Source organism: Lissotriton vulgaris, chromosome 10 (genome assembly GCF_964263255.1).
Source record: "Lissotriton vulgaris chromosome 10, aLisVul1.2, whole genome shotgun sequence".
Taxonomy (NCBI): domain Eukaryota; kingdom Metazoa; phylum Chordata; class Amphibia; order Caudata; family Salamandridae; genus Lissotriton; species Lissotriton vulgaris.
This window is the reverse complement of record NC_141698.1, coordinates 69863005-69882844: the sequence shown is the minus strand read 5'-3', so window position 1 is coordinate 69882844 and position 19840 is coordinate 69863005. Positions and strand designations below refer to the sequence as shown.

The 19840-nt window shown below is 43.2% G+C and overlaps 1 protein-coding gene across 1 annotated transcript in view; it reads left to right on the top strand.

Annotated features, from left to right (window-relative positions):
* The window catches only part of LOC147684684 (testis-expressed protein 2-like), a 148456-nt gene that overhangs the window by 88857 nt on the left and 39759 nt on the right, over positions 1-19840 (top strand). Inside the window, exons 3-6 of the mRNA XM_086940515.1 lie at positions 180-380; positions 3128-3458; positions 13496-13737; positions 17952-18098. Of these exons, the coding sequence (XP_086796641.1) occupies positions 180-380; positions 3128-3458; positions 13496-13737; positions 17952-18098 (921 nt within the window). The remainder of the gene's footprint in view (positions 1-179; positions 381-3127; positions 3459-13495; positions 13738-17951; positions 18099-19840) is intronic.

The following is a 19840-nucleotide window of genomic DNA, read 5'->3' as shown; positions in this document are numbered from 1 at the left end:
GGCTCAGGTGTCCTTGTGCCCTCATCTATGAGTGTGTTAGTAATGTCCTGAGGGCCTCTTAAGACTATGTTATGTTAAGTGTTATCAGACCTTTGGTAGCTCTGCAGCTCTTGCTTGTGTCACCATAGATCAAGGTTGTGCCCACAATGACAAGCTTTGTTTGAACCCTTTCCTTTCAGGGTTGGATGAACGAGATGTACTTCTACGACCCTGAGATATATCACCCGTCGTTGACACACTCAGTATTTGTTACACTAGAGGGGTCGGCTTTGAAGCTTTCCTATCCCAAGGTCAATGTCCCGCGGCGGGCCACAGCCGACGAAGAGACTCCGGATCCCACCTTCACTAGTCAACGTTCATACGACTTGACCGGTGCTAAGGTAAGGTATCACACTCACCACAGGTCAGTTGTATGTGTTAAATTGCTTTGTTTTTGCATTTTGTTCTATACCAGCCCACCTTCCATAGCGTCACTGGTCTTTAATAAACCCAGATCATCTGTTGACCTATTCATGTTCATCGACAGGCACCAGAGCAAGTGTTGAGGTGTAGTGAAGGATCCAATATTTTGTACCAATAGTTAGTTTAGTTCGAACTCATTTTTTTGAGTTCCATATTAGAAAACAGTGGCCAATCACAAAATTTGTTTTGTTTCATCCAAAATTGAGATGGGCTTTTTCAAAGCTAATTTGTAGGTGCGGGGGAAACAGCAAGTCCATAAACAGGAGATACTACCCATCTGTGGGGAACATCTATAAGATATCAATAGTATAAGCAATCAATATTGGAGCAGTCACATTGTTTTCCCTCCACCAACGAAAGGGCTCATCTAAATTTTGGAAAACGCCTGTTGGCGTATGGCGAGTAATCGTTGATATACAGGGCTGCCTTGGTGTATGCCTCTCTCCTTCTCAAAAGCTTCCGACACAGTTGGATGGATACATATAACCACAGGTGCTCCAGAGTTAGGATGACCACCCAACTCCAGGTCATTATGGACGCTGCCTCCAGTCCTGAACTTTCCATCTACAAATCATTCACTTCAGGCCCATTAATCTAATTAGTTCAATGGAAGCAAAACAGGACTACAGCACCCAGAATGGATCAGGCTACCACACAAACGTCCAGGACTGGTAACAGTGTCTGTAAAGACTTGTAGATAGATGATCACCCCAAATTCTGGATTCTGGTAGCTCTAATGGAAGTAGAAGGGAATATAAACCTGTGTAAAATCCTTAGCGCCAGTCTCATTTCAGCCTGAGTTTTTTAAGTGTTCACCTTGTAATGTACCGCTGCATTCTGTACGCTAAACCATTCAGAGCATATTTAAAAGTCCTGAGGGTGGAATCATATTCACTCCACTAATGGTTCCCTGATTGGCCCATTAACCACCCTCTGTTTCCAAAGTAATACTTGCTTTCCTTCAAACATCAGGTTAGCAAACCAGCAGCTCTATAAATGCGCAGGGACTCCAGGTAACTGTGACCTCGTAGCTGAGGCAGGTGACATTCTGGCTCCAAAGTGGGGATTATTATGTTTTAAATCAGAGGGCCTGATTTAGATCTTGGCAGACAGGTTAATCCGTCACAATGACAAAGAATATCCCGCCCGCTGAAATATAAATCCCATAGGATATAATGGGATCTATATGTCGGCAGACGGAATATCCGCCACAGTTGTGACAGAGTAACCCGTCCGCCAAGATCTAAATCAGACCCAGAGTCTTGGGTTCAGCTCACTTTTGAAACAGAAGGGCAAAATGGAATTTCGAGGTAGTAAACTGGGCAAGAAAAACCACAACTGTTCCCAAAAGACATCCCGTGACTTCCAAAGCGTTATCGAGGGTGGTGTGGTGCAGCATATAACTCATGATGCAATGATAAAATTACTATTGGCCTTGTAACAGTGGGATTGGAGCAAGTACCAGAGCTGGGGTGCTGCCATCAATGTTACATCACTCAAGTCAGAGGAATTGTGAAAAATCCAAGTGTCAAACAAAGAAGTAGAATCGCAAATGAGGCACAACCATTCAGCAGGAGAGTGGTGCGGTGTGGCATGTAGCCAGCGGAGCATTTTGGAGCACACAGCTGCAAATATATTACTACAGCATGGTGCTGTAGGACATTGTCGTTTACAGACAGCACATTTTCCATTGAAATAGCCACAAAATTCTGCTCATTCACCTTCTGAAGGATACCAATGTTATTTAGAGCTGCTACAGCACCCCCACCACCCCAGTTCCAGCACCTATGCCTTGTAATAGGAAATCAATGAATTGCATACAATAAAACTCAACAATTTGCAACAGAGTGACCATGTACAAACTAACGAGATGAAGGAGGAGCTCATATCGAGTGCGCAATGGCATAGAGCTGCTTGGAAGACAAGGCAGGTATTTCCCTGCTTTCAAGGTAGCATCTCCTGTTCACATTGTACATGAAAGCTCAAGTGACTACACATCATGAAGCCTGTGCCCACATCTGTTCACAAGACATGCAAACCAACACTAAAGGCCTTCAAGGGGTATTAGGTTGAAGGGCAAGTCATAGGTTACTAGGGTGTCTGGGTGGCTACAATGACTGGATTAGTGTTGCCAGGGGCGCCAGTGGTGTGAACATGTGACATGGAGTTCATCAGGATCTCCTCTTTGCCAACAATTGAAAAGCCATGCTCAAAAAACACAGATTCAATGCATTTCTTTGGACTGTATCAACTCCACCAGAATCAGTTCACCGCAACGGAATGTACTCTTTGAAAATACAACCAGTGGCACTAAAGTTACTGGAACTGAAACTAATCTGGATGCATTTTAGAGCAGCTTTGATAAGTTATATGTGTTTAATGAAACATTTGATTGGTCAGGTAAAAGGATTGCTGTGAGCAATGTTGGTAAAGAAGAGTCTTTCTCTTCCTTTAGACCAAAATAAGGATCCCCAGATGTTTCTTTGCTCCTTTTTGGACTTTGTTTCTCATTTTTAGCCTCACTATAGACAGGTACTTCTTAATGTCCTAGATGAAGGATTTGATTAGCAGTCTGTCTTCAGATAATCAACTCCATAACTTTGCTGTCAGGAAGCCCCTTTGCTCAGCCAAGATATTTATAGTGACTTCTTTGTTCACTTTGCAGATCTTTCTTTTCCCAACGGGTCTTGCACGAAAGAGAATGTGGAACAAGAAATATCCCATCTGCATCCTATTTGCCAACCAAGGTGATCTGAGTCGTAGAGGGTCTATTGATCACCGTGAGGTCTCCACACAACAAGAAGAAATCCAAGGCCAGACGTCAGTACCAGACCAAGACAGTGCATTGAAACCTGCTGGGGAGTCCAAGGAGGTGCCGCTCTACCTCTTTGGGAGGACAGGACGTGAAAAGGAGGAATGGTACCAGCACCTTTCAGCAGCCGCCAAACAAGACTCCGGAGATAAGCAAAGCGCCAGCAGAAGTGATATGAGATCAAGTAAGGTGCAAATCCCACATTTATTTTGTCTCTGTTTGTGTGCCATTATAACCTCCATCTCACAAAGGTAAAATCAACACTATATTCCATAAGGAATCTTGATGTACAATAGGAGAAAAAGTAATGTGTCCAATGGAGACATTATATAATGCACAGATTAGCAATTTGACCAAAACTTATTATGGTGTAAAGACATAAATTGAGGGTGGAGAAGTCTGTTTCTTACATATTGGGACAACAATAGTCGGGTCTTTGGGTGATTTCAACAAGTTAATCCACTTGATACACTAGAATATCTATGAGTATTTACGAAAAATAACACAATGGCAAAAGAATGACAGAAGTGCAGGTGTCACAGATGATTGGGAGGTGGAAGGAATGGGGGAACCAATCGACCAGGCCAGAAGCCGGCATTTCACAGACTACAAGAGTCGCAAATCAGCATCTCATTTTTGTTCGCATTATGTTTTAACATATTGCAACTAATCAAGGTTTTGGAGGATAGCAGACAAGATGGAGATATATGTTGGATCTCTCCCAAGGGGCTGGCAAGCGTAACAATTAGTTGGGCCTCATCAGCATAAGACATAAAGTCCAGGCCAAAGCATTCTATGATATAAATCAAAGAGCCTCATTTAAATGTTAAATAAAAGCCTAGAAAATGATGATCCCAGAGGGACTTTGCACAGTAATTGGAAAGACTGATTTAAAGCTTGGCAGTATAGATATCGCAATTGTGATGGATTAACTATACCACTAAGACTGTGGTCCGCCCGCCATATTTATATGTGGATGGACCTTAAGTTTAATCACGTTGGAGACTACTCTGATTAAACCCCTCTATGGCCCTACGGATTAAGGGCCGTTAGAGGCAGACCTCTAATTTTACCCAACTAACTTATAAAATATCAATTTTAAGCATTAAAGGTCAGTTTTCACTGCCTGTCCCTGCCAGGAAATCCCTGGTGGTAAGGGGCAGTGAAAACTGCTAAATGCTCCCCTCGTCATGGGAGTCCTCTTCCTGCTTATTTAAAAAGGAAAACAGCTTTGCACAGGGCTCTGTCATGTTAACAGAACCCAGCATAAAACTGTAAGCAACATTGACAGGAAATACTGTGATGGCTGTTCCTGCCAAGTCATTTCTAAATTTGGCAGGTGGCACCTCCATCAGGGCGATGGAGTAATTTATTCAGTCTCCCTGGTGAAGAAGCAGGTCACCTGCCAAAAAATAAATCAGGTTTTCAGCCTAAAATTTAGAAAGAGTTAAGGATTGAGTTAAGAAGTAAGAGAATCAGGAAAGGGTGAAGCCACCTAACCCAACCACCAGTCGCTTGAGAATATTAGAATGGTGGACCGCCTGCAACGTTGCAGGGAGGTTCAATAATAAATGTCTTAAGTCCTTTGCTGCGGCGGCTATTCTGCTGCAGCGCTAGTGGGGAGGGGGGGCCGCGCGGCGCTCCCGTACTCCTGACGGAACCGCTCCGTCACGAGCCTCGGGCGCGCTGTGCTTGTGACGGAGCGGTTCCGTCACGGCCCCGCCCGCTCAATAGAACACGCCGCACAGGCGCGAAATCAGCGCAGCGCAGGCGCGCCGAGCGGGCCGTGACGGAACCGCTCCGTCAGCAGCATAGCGCGACCGAGGCTGGTGACGGAGCGGTACCGTCACCAGCGCCGAAGGGGTTAAAGAATGTCTGGCATCCAGGCTTTCCGTTAGAACCGCAACTACCAAAATAGGTGCTGGTTCAATACCCAAGCCCCAACTAATCCCACCTGAGCAACGTATAACAGTTTGTGACCTAAGAAATTGGAAAGCCATTGAGTCATATATTTCTCCCCTATTTTAGCCATGGCTGGGAGCAGAGAAATTGGTCAGTAATTGCTCTCTTTCCTAGAATCTAGGCCAGGCTTCTTTAGTAATGATTTGATAATACTCTTCTTCCAACAGGTGGATGCTCAAACTGAGGAGAAGGATATATTAAGAAGCAAAGTTAGGGCAGAAATAATCAAGAGGTCTGAATGGATAAATATCATCTGGTGATCCGAATCTGTTTAAGGAAAGAAGCTGATGGGTTTGACAATTTTCAGTGGGATGGATTGCTTTCTGCAAAGCCTCCTGCAGGGAAGCAGATTGTTTCTCTTCCCCCTGGTCATGAAGGCCCAGGTCGCTTCTCATACTATTGTATGTAAGATGTATGTTATCAGTGAAGAAGGAGGCAGCTTTGTCACACAGCTGTTGTGAATGGAGGATGATGCAGGGCATACTGAATGCATTTTGAGCTCTCTGGAAATCCTGAAATGTGCCTATGATGAGTTGGCAGATGTTTGAATCAGTTCCTCATAGTAGGAAAGTTTAGAAGGACAAAGCCAATCCTTTTAAAGTCTAGGTTGTATATTATAGATATTCAGTGACTTAGAAGAGTAGGACTGGAACCACTTCCTCTCATCCTGCATGTTCAAGATCTTTCCATCCTCTTGTCAGTGTGCAACACTTGTTAATTGATCTAGAAAAGATGTACTTTCATTAGCTTGAGGTATTGTCTGTTTGAACACAGTATACAGTTATTAAAGGATAAGTAGTGCTCTTCTGGGATAGGAGTTGTAGAACGAAGGTCCAGAGATATTCAAATATCAAAATTGCGTCTTCGATCCTAGGGGCTCATTAGGATTGCGGATAATCCGCATCCTCCGGGCCGGCGGAAGCCACCGCCGGCCCGGAGGATGCAGATTATCCGCTGCGGACTGGAAAATAACCCCCCGCCAGATTAGGATGGCTGGGGGATCTATTTTTCGTCCGCCGCTTTTCGGAAGTCGGAAGGCGACTAACATGGCTGGCGGTGTCTATCAGACACCGCCAGCCATATTACGATAGCTGCGGTCATATGCCTTTCCATGGCAGCATTTCCGCCGTGGAAAGGCATACGGTGTTGTCTTCGGGGGCCCGTTGCGGGCCCCCAGGGGTGGCGGGTGCACATGGGGGGTACCTATGGTACCCCCCTGCCTTTCCGTGCATGAAGCGGCAGACACCACGCGGTGCCTGCAGCTTCGTGCACACAAAGGTAAACATGTTTTTTTTAACATTGCGGCGTATGCTGCTTCAAGCAGCACCCGCCGCAATGTTAAAAATACAGGATGTGACCGCCAGGGTGGCGGTCACATCCTCATTAGCATGGAGGGACCGCCGCTGCCCCTGCGGACGCTCCCTCCTCCTCTGGGGTGGCGGGCGGACGCAGGTCCGTCCGCCATCCTAATAGGCCCCTAAGTCTCTGGATTCGAGGTTACATTGAGAAATAGTAGATCATAGACTGAGAAGGCAAGTTTGATGGTAATTATTAGGGTCTTCTTCAGGGCAGGTGAAATAGTGACTATCAAACATGGCAATCACTTGGTTTCGGGGGGGGCGCACAAGCATCAATGTAATCTAGGAGTGAAACAAATCATTAATAGTATTGGTGGACAAGAACTCTTAACCTGGGCAGCAACTACTCCTATGGAGAGACAGCCTACATACATAACATTATGTCATAGATTACAAGAGCTGCTAACAGAAGATATATTGCTGCCAACTAACTAGACCTAAAGGGACGATGTTCTCACAAGTCAGAAGCTTGTTTTGAGATCTCAGGGAGGCCTCCCTACACGGCCATAAAGTTTGATGATGGCGTTAGACCAAGGACGCCTACCTAGTATACTCAATGATCTTTGTGACCCAAGTGACTACTAATTATCTTTTAAATTATCAGTATCATTCTAAGAATTGAATCAGGTATTGTAACTCACACTACTGATCTTTTTCATTTTCAGAAAAATGTTTAGACTCGATTCTCGCCATGAGAGCAAGGCACTCTGTGCCTGTGTGCACATGTGCAATGGTTTTTCAAGGTCACACATCAGTCTTTTGAGGTGGCTATGACTGTTACCATGAAATGTAAATGCATTGTATCAATTTCCTCCACTACAAATCATTTTGAAATAAGAACCTTTCTTTACATGTTGTGTGTGTGTGTGTGTGCGCGGGTGTGTGTGTGTATGTGAGTGTGTCTTGGTGCAAGCAAGCACATATCTTTTTGTCTGAGAATTGTCGTGTATGGCTGTGTCTGTGTGTGTTTATGTGTAGACATGTGTGCATGTGTTTGTACATGTGTGTGTGGCCAGGAAAACTGAATAAATTAAATGTACTATGTGTGCCATTTCTGACCACTATACCTAGAGGTCTCTCCATCTGCTATTAAATGTATTTTCCAAGTCAGAGAAATCAAGCCTTACATCAAGAGAAAGCAGATCCCATGGTTTGTGATGTGAGAGGCTTAGGGAATGCTCTAATCCACCATTCCCCTTCCCCTATAATAATGCTGGGTACTGAAAAGACCAACTGGAATGAATTGGGAAAGCTTCTAAGAACTTATTTCTGTGAAGAAGATTACAAAGCATCTTGTGGACTACAGATGATTACCAAACACCTCTAGTAAAGCTCTGCAGGAAGGTGTTTTTCAGATCAACAAGATAGATTATGCAGAACCATGAGTACCTTCTCTGAGCCACAAAGAACCAGCCTTTGCTTGAAGTTAGGATGGCTCACCTGGGAAGATGAAACACCTGCTGTTAGTGTACACCCTACCCAGTCCCAAAGCACACTATTAATTTGACCCTTGGGTTCACCTGGAAGATTTCAGCGTCATTGAAGCAAAACTCCTTGTATCTCTGGACTGGGGTTGAGGACTTTTGTTTTTACTTTTAACTGAATCAAAAGTCCCCAGAAATGGATCTCATCATAACTCTTACAACCTAGTAGTATTGGAAGCCAAGAACCCCCATGAAAGCCCACCTTTTGCCATCAATTGTTGGCTCAATACAACTCTTTCATTCTATACTTATGTTCCAAGGTGATCATCTGAGATTTTTTGCAGCTGGGGAGATCCTTGACTTGAATCCTAGCACCAGGCCAACCTTGACCTAATGTAGATTCTTCTTTCTCTCAGGGCTTGTGCAGTTATCAGAAGAATGCAGATATCTTTGTTTTTTAAATCGCAGTACAGAAATGCATTTATATAAAATCTCGAAAAAGAACCTAATCTTCGGATATCCATTCATCAGTTTTGTCATGTGTTGACCCCCTTTGACTAGTTACAAACATCCATGGGAATCACTTAGGTAAATGGGAAGGATGAGTCTTGAAGTAAATACATTATGGAGGAGAATGAGAATAGAGACAAGATAGTGGAGGTATTTGGTAGTGAGAGAGTACAGTGAAGGTATTCTGAGAACAGATCAAAAGAAAAAGTACGCTACTAGAATATGGTTGGAATGTGAAAACTGTGTGAAAGATTACAACGACAAGCCAAATGCTCCCTTTTCATTCACATCTGTGGATGAAGAAAATCACCTTCTAAGGTTGGGACATGCAGAGGAGAGGAATGAGAATTAGCAATAGGCAAATTTACTGTTTCTTTCCATGACCAGCCAGCCATTTGGTAGACAAAGGTTATACTGTGAAGTTTAAACTATGGATATTGTAGGTGCAGGCACTGACATGGTGAGATTAAGGAGCCCTTCATGTCACTGAGTAATTACTGTCAGGATCAGACATCTTAATGCAGTCGTCTATTTAATCAGAATCTTCCCTGTACATAGCCGACCACCATTGAATACATAGGGTGTGGTTACCCAGTACACATAGGGTTCAGTACTCAAGGAGCAATGTACATATTCACCAGAATGTATTCACTATTAGTTCTTTCTATTTTTCAATGCCCTCATTAGGAAAGGTGAAGCTTTCCTCTGATTAAAGGCTCTGGGACCCCCATAGGAGAATACAATCCCTTATTCGAGTGTTAGTTTCACCTCTTAATTTCCTCCGAAGCTTCCAGTCCCCAGTCTCTATAGGCCTGATATTGCCACTTGCTAGGTTGACTAGCCATTTTTTTCTTGGGATTGTCCCAATGAAATAGGTTTTGCTTCAGTGAAGAAGGGCAGTTAAAGATTATCCAGGAAGACAGTTTTACCAATTTCCATCTGGGCTAACCAGTGCCTTCAGCTAGTGTTCTGTAGGGTTTTCTCAAGATGGTCTTGCTTTCTGTTCAGCGTCCTTACTTATGGCCAAGGATATCCCAAGGTTCTCAGCCTCAGGTCTGATGAAGCACTCTTGCTTGCTTGCTGACTAATAGGTTGAATCTGCCTCTCTGATTGGCTCTTTTCTCAGCTTAGCACAAAGCTACTTTCCTCACCTGTAACTCCATTACATTTGAGTGCATTCACTTTTAGGCTCAAGGGTCTCAGATGTGCAGTTATTACAACAGTTTTATTTGCATGTTCTGCTCTGTGATACTTGTAGGATGAGAGGTACCTTCAGCTGTTCACGACCCCCGCTCCAGTAGCTCTCCAACTTCAGAGGGATTGCAGAAAATCATCACAGCTCCACAGCAAATGTATTGCACAAAGCACCAACTAAGAAACATAAAGAGGGTCAGGGATAGCAAGAGCAGTCAGCAGGAAACTGTGCCCAAGGCTTTGTGCTGCTGGCCAGTTAAGTGGTGGGGATCTCAGGGCCTGGGGTTAAGGAATGTGCTCCAGCCTGGTAGGGAAGCTTGGATCAGGCCCAACTCTGGGTTGCCACCTCTTGCATTAGATCACTCATATGAAGTCCAGAACGCTGATGGTCCCTTACAAAACAGCCATAGAAGAAGTGGAGGGGAGGGAATCCGCAAGGTGCCGACACTCCCCACCTCAGGCACTAACTTGTTGAAAGGGTTGGGAATTCAGTGCAGGGCATGCAGCATTACTGGTAGTGTCACAGTCAAGTCTCTTTCCTGAATTCACTAAGAAACCTGCAGTATGTATGGGAGGCCTGATTAAATCTTTGCTTCCCTTATCAACAGCAGGTACGAAAAAAGGCACCTGCAAAAGCACAAATAACCCTAGCAATGCTATTGACAGTGGTTTCAATCTTCAGTGAAGTTTAGGATAGATGTTGGTTCCAGGATAGTGTGGATGCAAGGCAGATCACCAGATAGATGAAAGACTAAAGCTTCAGCAGGTACATCACAAAGTGATAGTTGGCAAGGTCACATCTTAATGGGGATCCAGGTCACATCTAAATGGGGATCCAGAGTGATCCTTTTAACTTGGTTACATACCCAAAACTTTGGATAAAAACACAAATGACCTTTATTAAAACTGGATGAAGAAAGTCTTCCATATTTAAAGTTCTCTGGGAGGTCAGTGGAAGTTTCTCCTCTGAAGTGTCTGAATCCGCAATAAATATGGTGGAGAAAACTCAGCACAAATCAACCAGTGTGCATCTCTACTAGCAGATTTTCCACCGGAATGTGTGATCATGGACAAAGTAACTCCAAAGCGGTAGTATTTTTTAAGTGCTCACATACCTACACTCCCTAGGTTTTTGAAGATGCCACCTCTCTAAAATAGCATTGCAGGTCGTCCAGCTATTTGCTTTGCCACCATTTGCAGAGTGAGTTACTGCCACATTTTGTTAGAGAGTGGATGATGGTGCTGGGGGGTTTACCACTGGAGGGATATCTTTTATTTGCTGAATTGCCAATTGGTAGATATTCAAATGGTAGTGGTAACAATAAATCTGTTACCTATATGATAAGTTTACCTTTGCTATCCTCCGCTTAAGAAGGTTAAAAGACCTGGAAGTCTTTGTTCAAAAGTCATGATCACTGAAGATCCTCTAGAAAAAACTTCATGCAAACTTTAGCAAAGCTTAAAGCAATGTACAAACTCCTTGATTTTAACAAGGTAAGAGGTACTAGCTCTTACAATTTTCACATGCTAGCACTGCTCTGAATCAGTGACTGGCAACCTTTATTTCAGTGCTTAATTTGACCTAGTGGTTTCTGGTGCTCGGTACCGGCACTTAATTGCCAACACTTGTACGTATGACAGTCTGCCACATGGTGGTGCTGTTTTCTAAATAAAAGATAAGCTCACAATAGGTGTTTAATGATGAAATTAACATTTAAAAGGACTAATACATGCTGCTCAAGCCATTCTCATAGCTTTAGGGGCCTGGAATAGTCTGAATTGTCACCCTTGTAGGAGTGCAATAGTTAGTGGTTTTGTTGGTACTGTTGCTGGCAGGGACAATGGTGGTGCCAGCTTTAGTGGCCTCCAGAGGAGGGCCCTGGTACATTTTATTTTTCTTTTACAAAAGGAAGCACTGCTTCCTTCTGACTTGAGGAGTCTGCATGACTGAGGACCCTAACAAATGGATATCCTGTGCTGCTTGGCTTGCTCATCGATTCGCCAGATGAATTCATGCACCCATTGACCGTCAATGACATCACAAGATTGACCTCTTGCCTCACCCTATTACCTCAATAGCCTCATATTGGTGGGGCTGACTTCCATGCCCAGCAGGGCAAGACCCAGAAGGTCAGGGATTTCACAGGCTCTTGGGAGGAAGGTGATACAAGGTGATATAGGGTCATATTTATACTGTTCTTGAGACCAATTTATAATACCCTCTAATCCGGAGAAGAAGTGGGTTTATGATGTCATATGAAGAAGGAACGAAAGTTAATGTAAGAGGAAGTGAGAGTTCAGTTATGACACAACGCTTGTCTGCATGCACATGGGTTCTAATGTTCTTGATTGAAGGGATATAAGTCTGGTCTTGACCATGCATCTGCTGGAGCATATTTTTAGTGTCCATGGTCCACGTTCAGCCTTGGCCTTGAAGAATCTTTAGGGCTTCTCACAGGCCTTGTGTGCATGGGAACGGTAGGTCTGGAAGAATCCCCAGGTTTTGCCATAATTCTGGAGTGCAAATCCACTATGAAGGGGGACATTTTTGCCCTGGCAATCTGGATTGAATGAGAAGGGATGCCTTTTCACCCAACCTGACCTTATTGTGCTGCAGCATGTGTGCGAAAGGCCATCGGGGAAACCCTGGCAATTCCTGAGGCTGGGAATAGGAAGAATGGGAGTTGCCACTAGCCCTGTCCTTGAGGAGCCCAAAACTGCAAACCTTCCCTTCCATTTTAGCCTAATTGGAAGGGCCCTAATGGGTTGATGAGCACTTTTTCCCAATTCTAAAATGTCATCCTAATGCCAGAGGTATAGGTAGGAAATCAATCATTTGTTTAGCGAAACCCCACCTATGTTTGCCTCTAAACAGGTCAGCCTGGAGCCGGATCATTGAGTTTGGCGGTGGAAGGCAAGGACCTTCTCCAACCAAACTGAGACTCATCCCTATATAATCAACAAAGAAAATCTCCTTCGAACCAACGTGTCCACCTAGAAGATATTATCCAGGAAATTCATCAGGCACTATCTGGCTACCGTGTGTTGGTAGGTGGGCTCCATGCTTTTCTCTCACACCTATCCTCTCCAGAGGACCTTATCTGGAGACCTCCAGCTATCACGTACAGCCAGCTGTAATTCTATATCCACCTTTTCACCTCCGTCCCATTATTGTAAGAGGTAGATATATGTTCTTGTATCCACTAGGGAAGCCTGACGTTGCAGCTGGCTCTGGTTGGGCACCATCTCCACCATGAACAGTCCTCCTGCAAACTGCTGCTCAAGAACATTGGATTGCAGACATGCTTGTAAATATGTTAACAGGTTTGATGCCAAAATATCACCCACAGAATTTCCAACATGCACATTTAGTGACTTAAAAAAATTGGCCTGCACTGTATCAAGGTAAACATACATAGGGAAGCATAGTTTTAGTATCCTATTCCCTTTAGCTGAACTGCAAGTTGGTAGATCTCCCAAAGGCACATGTAACACAATGTATGCCACCTATATGGTATGATATTTCTCTTTCTTTGGACATCCTCTACATTAACTTACATTGATGGTATACTGTATGACAATTTTGTGCTCATCAAAATGTAAAACTCAGCATTTTGGTACCATGCCCTGGGTACATCCTGGGATGAAACCTATATCAAATTGCTTCTAAATTCTTAAATGTCAATGTGATGTGATTTGAGGGTCCTTCTGCCATTTCACGTGTGTTGGTTGATTGGAACCCACCATTGTGAAACCTACTTCCATCCTTCCAGGTACGTTTGGGAACCAGTTGCCCAGTCCTTGTGGCAGAGCGGCTCCCAGTAACTGCAGCAGCCGGGGCAGCACCGAGGACATCCCATCGCTGTTCAAGCCAAAAGACCTGGTGGGGACGGTCAAGCAAAAGATCCTTCTGGATTATAGAGCCTACATGTCCCGGTGTATCCAGACCGAGCCCCCCAGCCCCCACCCGAGCCCGTGTCCCAGCACCGGCAGCAGCCCCACCACCAGGAAAAAGGTGAGCAGAACCTGTGCATCTGTCATTACTGCGGGTAAATTAAATTATATTAAATTAAATTGTATTGAATTGAATTGAAATAAATTAGAAGATTTATATAGTGTAGCTTATCACTCGTGAGGGTATCCAGGCCATGTCTATGGGCACGGGGATATTAAGGGATTTGGCCAGAATCACAGGATATTGAGCTGACGGCGAGACTCAATCCCGGATCCCCAGCTCCAGATAAGTGAACAATTATTAAACATGTATCTTCCTCTTCAATATATCTAAATAATTGTTCGTCTGAGTGTGTGTATATGTGTTTTATGCTATGTGTTGTATATTATGCTTCATTGCATTGCATTATGCTATGTTATGTTATATGACATTGATTTCTTTAGGAAAAGCTGAAGAGATTCATGGTACATTTGGGATAACACATATCTAAACAACCACTGGATAAAAACTAACAAGAGCTCAAATTAGTGATTGCAGAACGACAATTATTAATGTTCTGCTGTACTTTTTAAAAACTGTTTGGGTGAATCCGGTCAATCGGCTGTAGAGTATCAGGAAGGTTTTGTGTGGTTACAATTCGGTTTTAAAGTGAAATCATTTCTTTGAAAGGTCTGTTTCAGTTTCAGCCCTATAAGTAATGTGTTTTAGTCTCTCTCATGTGACATTTATGTATGGTGGGAAGTATTTTTCCAACCTCAGGCATAATCTTTCCTTCTATTCCTCTCTGCCTCTTACTTGAGCATTGGCAGTTTGTGTGAAATTCATGGGTTGTTTTTGACCCTTGTTTTTAATGGCTTCCTTCGCCTCTTATATTGTAGTGTACAATCAAACACCTGAGTTAGGTTACCATTGAAGAGGTCTAAGCAGTGTATTTGCTTTGGTGTAGGATGACAGTGAGTGGAAATGATTAAATGTGTCACAGAAGGAAAACGCCTGTGTAGTAAGCTCCCCCTAGTTCGCCTTTGATGTCCATGAGGTCTGCCTACCTTTGGAATTTGGATGTTAAGGGGAACCCCAAACTTGTATGTCCAAATTTGACTGGATCATATGGGATAATCTGGTAGACCCTAAGTTACTAAGGGCCTGACTTAGATCTTGGTGGAGGGAAATACTCTGTAATAAACGTGACGGATATCCCATCACCGCATTATGATCCCATTATATCCTATAGAGATCGTAATACGGCGGACGGGATATCCGTCACATTTGTGAGGGCGTATTCCATCCACCGAGATCTAAACAAGCCCTAAGTCATTGATAACATTTTTGCTGCCTCTGAGGCAGACCTGCCAGCTCAGATGGTGCCACTTTGTGTCAAATGATATCAGCGAGCTTTATATGGTATAGCTCAGCGGCCAGAGCGGCTGACTCCGGAGGGGAAACATCCTTTACAACGAAACTTTTACAACGCAGTGCTATTGCAACGCAGGTTTTACAACGAAAACCATTACAACGCATTGCGCTGGGGGGCGCTCTAGGATAGGGAATAGATTTAATTTACTATCCAACACCTTCCCTAGTGTCCACGGGGACTGGAGTTGGAATAGTAAATTAAACTATTCCCTATCCAGCACCCCAAAGCACCATGCGTTGTAAAGGTTTGCGTTGTAAAACTGGCGTTGAACAGCATGCGTGGTAAAAGCATGCGTTGTAACGTCAAACATCCACTCTGGAGTGCAGGGCTCACGGTTCGACCACCCGCGGCAGCTCAGCTCAGCATCATGTGACTCTGGGCAATAGCTCACTTAATCTCCCCTATGGCTCCCAGCACCTTGAAATCCTTAAGTGGGTGATATGTTCCCACTTTTCAAATAGGAATTAATGATTTATTATTATATGGTCACCAATTGAAAAGCCAATGGCATACAGTGAGCACATGTTAACTTGTACATCCCTATGTACAATATGTCTTCAGAGGCGCTGCACAGTTGAAATCCATTAATTGTTTTGCATCCTCCCCTAGGCAAGGCAAGCAGGTTCAGAACATGTTGTTTTTTTGTTTCTGTGTAGGGTGAGAGGGCACACATCTCTGTCCCTTCTCTTCTGGCCAGCCCTGTCCAATGTTCCTCTGTGGCTTTTAAGTCTTTGATGCTAGAAAGTCCCATCCTTCTCCAGGCTCTACCTCTCAAAGACCCCGTCCCATCTCTCGCAAAGTGAAAACCTTTTCAAAGGTGGCAAGTTTGCCTGAGGAGCTTATAGCCCTAGATTTAGGTCTTTCAGGAGGGTAACCAAGTATTTTTGTAATACATGCCCAATCCTGGCACTATCTCTTTGTCCTGAACTCGTCTGGAGCAAACATCTTGTTGAGAGTAAGGGTATGTGTGTGTCTCAGCCACTGTAGGTAGAACTACCTCTGCCATGCCTGGTTCCAAATCTTTGTTCCAGGTCAAGCAGGGAGTTTTAATCTTTATTCATGGTGAAGCAGTGTTAGGGTTCCAAAATCCTGCAATCAAAGGTGCTTAAGAAGACCCTGGGTGGTCCTGTCTGCAGACCAGAATATGTCAAAAGATCTCTCCATCACTTGTCACTGCTTGACCCACATGTCACACCTGTCCTGGTTTCCACATCAACATTCTGATGCATTACAGTCTATGTGTTTCCTTCTGTCACCAAACCTTTCTCAATCATGTCCTGGGGTGGCGCAGTTTAGTATCATGTACACATATGGGGTTGCTCTATATACGGCGTGCAGTGGCTGGGCCACCAATGCATATATAAACACCCACAATTCCACACACACTCTCCGTTGTAAAATGATTGAGCCACATGATATAGTGTTCTATAAAAAGGTGAATCGTAAGCCCTTTCCTGGATTGCAACAGGCCTGATGAAGTCTTGATGGACACTGAGATGTTGTTCTAGGTCCTCGTGGTAGATGGAAAAAGCCTTTTTTTGTTAAGCATTGATTCCCTCAAATGTGAGTAAATCATTATGTGATTTTTGAGGAATTTCTTAAGTATCTGTGCCATGGGCATGAGTAGCCTCAAACAAACAAAGTGACCAGGTAGGTTGTTATAATCAAATTGAATAGAACCCTAGACAATCAATTCTAAAGTCTGCGTGCTTTATTTCACTTTTACTTCAGACTAGTCCTGAGGAGAACCCCCCTACTACTTGCGGTTCGAAACACGTTGGCTTCAGAGTATGGGTTAACCAATACAGGGCGTGCCTCGAGGGAATCAGTTTGAACCGTTTTTCCCCCATTGGAGACAAGACCCACCATAAATGTGTAACCCCCTTACTCATGTCCCAGGCAGGACAGTAGGTGCAAACCTGAGTACGAAACGTGTTATTGTCCGCCTAGTGTTTGTGTGCAAACAAGGACTGGTCATTCGCACTGTTTATGAATGTTTTTTGTGTTCATGATTTGTTTTTGATCTGTTTATACTGTGCCTAATTACAATCGTGTTGTTTGAACGTGTTCATGTGCATTTTATGTTAATGTTTTACACTTACAATGTGCATCCAAATGATGTGTCACCCTTCTCATGACATGAAATGATTGGGTGAATTTTGCTCTTCAAACAGTTTGAAGTTGAAGTGAAATAAAGCATGCAGACTTTAGAATTGATTGTGCAGGGTTCTATTCAATTTGATTATAACAACCTACCTGATCACTTTGTTTGTTTGATGGTATTGTAGTGGTCCAGGCCAGGTGGTGACAGGATCCAAGCCTTGTTCGTTTATATGCAGCACCAGGAAACTTATGGTGTCAGTGCGCTTTATAAATTTTGCTTAAGATAAGATAAGATGGGCATGAGTAGAGCACCTGCAATGAACAAGAACCCAAGTAGTTCATAGTTTCATCATCATACATGTGGTCCTTTACCATTTGGAGATAAAGGACTGAAAACTAGAGTACTGAGTTTTAAATTTCATGCTACCGAAATATCAAAGCCAGAATATTAACTACAAATATATCATGAAGGGCGGTATCTATAGGCAAGTATATGTTTCCTATACTTAACTGCACAAACATTTCCTTGACATTATATATGTAGTATGTAGATGTGAAGTTAAGAATAGTAAATCTATACTATATACTTATCTTCATGATATTCTGGTCAATAGTGCTCGATATTCTGGAATTGAACCTTCTAATAGAGTCCCTAGATGGGATAATGAGGTTCACAGTAATGTACAAATTATAAAGCCTTAAATATAGACCATCTGTGCTGTGTTGTGGGTACCATCGGACTCTCTTTTTGTTGCAGTCCTTTTCTGAAGCTCGTGTCAGCAGTGATCCCTACATGGCCTGGATCAACGCGCTGATTGGTCGCATTTTCTGGGACTTCCTACGAGAAAAGTACTGGGCCGACCAGGTGGCCAACAAGATTCAGAAAAAGCTGAGCAAGATCAAGGTAAGTTGGTGGAAAGGTAGGAAAAGTTTCCTCCTCTCAGCATAAGCCAGCTATAAATGCAAACATTTAAAACAATAATTCTATGTAAGAGTTTGAAGACGTAGCATTAGTAAGTAACTCTCCCTAAGCAATGAGCAGCAGTGAAGGCCATCCAAAATACTGAGATATTTTAGAATAAAAATACAATTTATTTTCTAAAAATCTATATATTATTTATCATGAATGAGTATTCAGGCGACAACTGTTGCACCTTTCTAATAGATTCTCTGCACAGAGTACAAATGAGACATTGTAGTTGAGGCGTCTCTGATCCTAAATGAATTCCTTAAGACAGCCCTATGGGGGATAGGCTCTGTAAGTAAATGGTGTCATAAAAACTATCTAATCCTGCTCGTGGCCTGGGGGCAGAACTCATCTTTATGAATTACACTTAGAATCAGTGGTATTAGCTTTTGTTTTAAGATTTTCTGTTGCAGCAGACCCTTTCCTCAAATATTCCAATTTGAAGCGTGACGACACTTCACTCGGGGTAATTACTTTAAATGTACACAATTTATCAGAAAAGGCAGAGTACTGCTTTTAGCGGGCAGTTACTTGCCAACAAGTAAGACACTCACAATGCACAGGGGTAATCGAGTCACAGTTCCAAAAATGACCTCCTTCCTGCACCTCACCACCTTTCCACAACCTCACAACATCTGCTGCAAGGCACCATTGACTGCATAGAAAGACCAGCAAGCCTTTCATTAAATTTGCTTTGATACATATAAGGTATTATTATTACATATAAATAAAGTGCCCTGGACAGTATAAAGCTGAGGAGAAATTACATCCGATCAGGAAACGCTACAGATAACCAACCACATTTTTAATCCCACATTTTCCATATTGACCACCTGATCTAATTAATTTTCCTAAACCCTCTCATCTTTGTCAGCAATTGGATCCATTAACTTCTTCGTCAGCTGTTTTTATAATCTGGTGGCTGTCTCAATATCCGTTCTGGATTAATTAGTCAGCATTTCGTAAAAAAGTTGTTTCAGCATTAAAATTTAAAGTAGGGCTTCAGGGTAGAAGTTAATTCTAAACAGGTCAACAACACTCCAGATGAAGCCCAAACACTGGTCGAGCGGTGAGAGAGATCTCATATAGTCATCCTTAAGACCATGCGTAGGCATAAAATGGGTACGTTATGCCACTCTAACTAGAAACTGTATCTTTCCACAATTTTCATATGATTGTTATCCCACAAAGGCTTTCAGCGAGTACTTCTTTAGAACCAACTGCTATGATAGGAGGACATGCAGCAAGGACTAAACATTTGCTAGGACCAGAAGAGAGTGCATGAAGGGAAACTGATCTTCCTTCAATATCTATGTTGGTATATTGTTATTCAAATTCCATGCTAATAATTTGGCACACACTCAAATGTATTTAGGTGAGAAGATTTTGGAGTAATTGAGACATTCAGGGTAATTCACTGCACTCTTTCCTTTGAATATTTTAGTTTGGACTGTGCTGTCCTAATTTTTTGTTCTTAGCCCACAGTCACTGAGAAAGGGAATTGCCCAGGTCTCTCCTCCATGTCTAAAATGTGTGACGTCATTTGCGCTCAAAGTGTCTCAGTGTCATGAGAGAGTCTTGCAGACAACTCTCACGCCTCCCGGCAACCAAAGGCACCGAGCACTCTATTGGGTAAGTGTTGTTGTCTTCCTTTCAGTAAGACTATTGGATTATCTGGT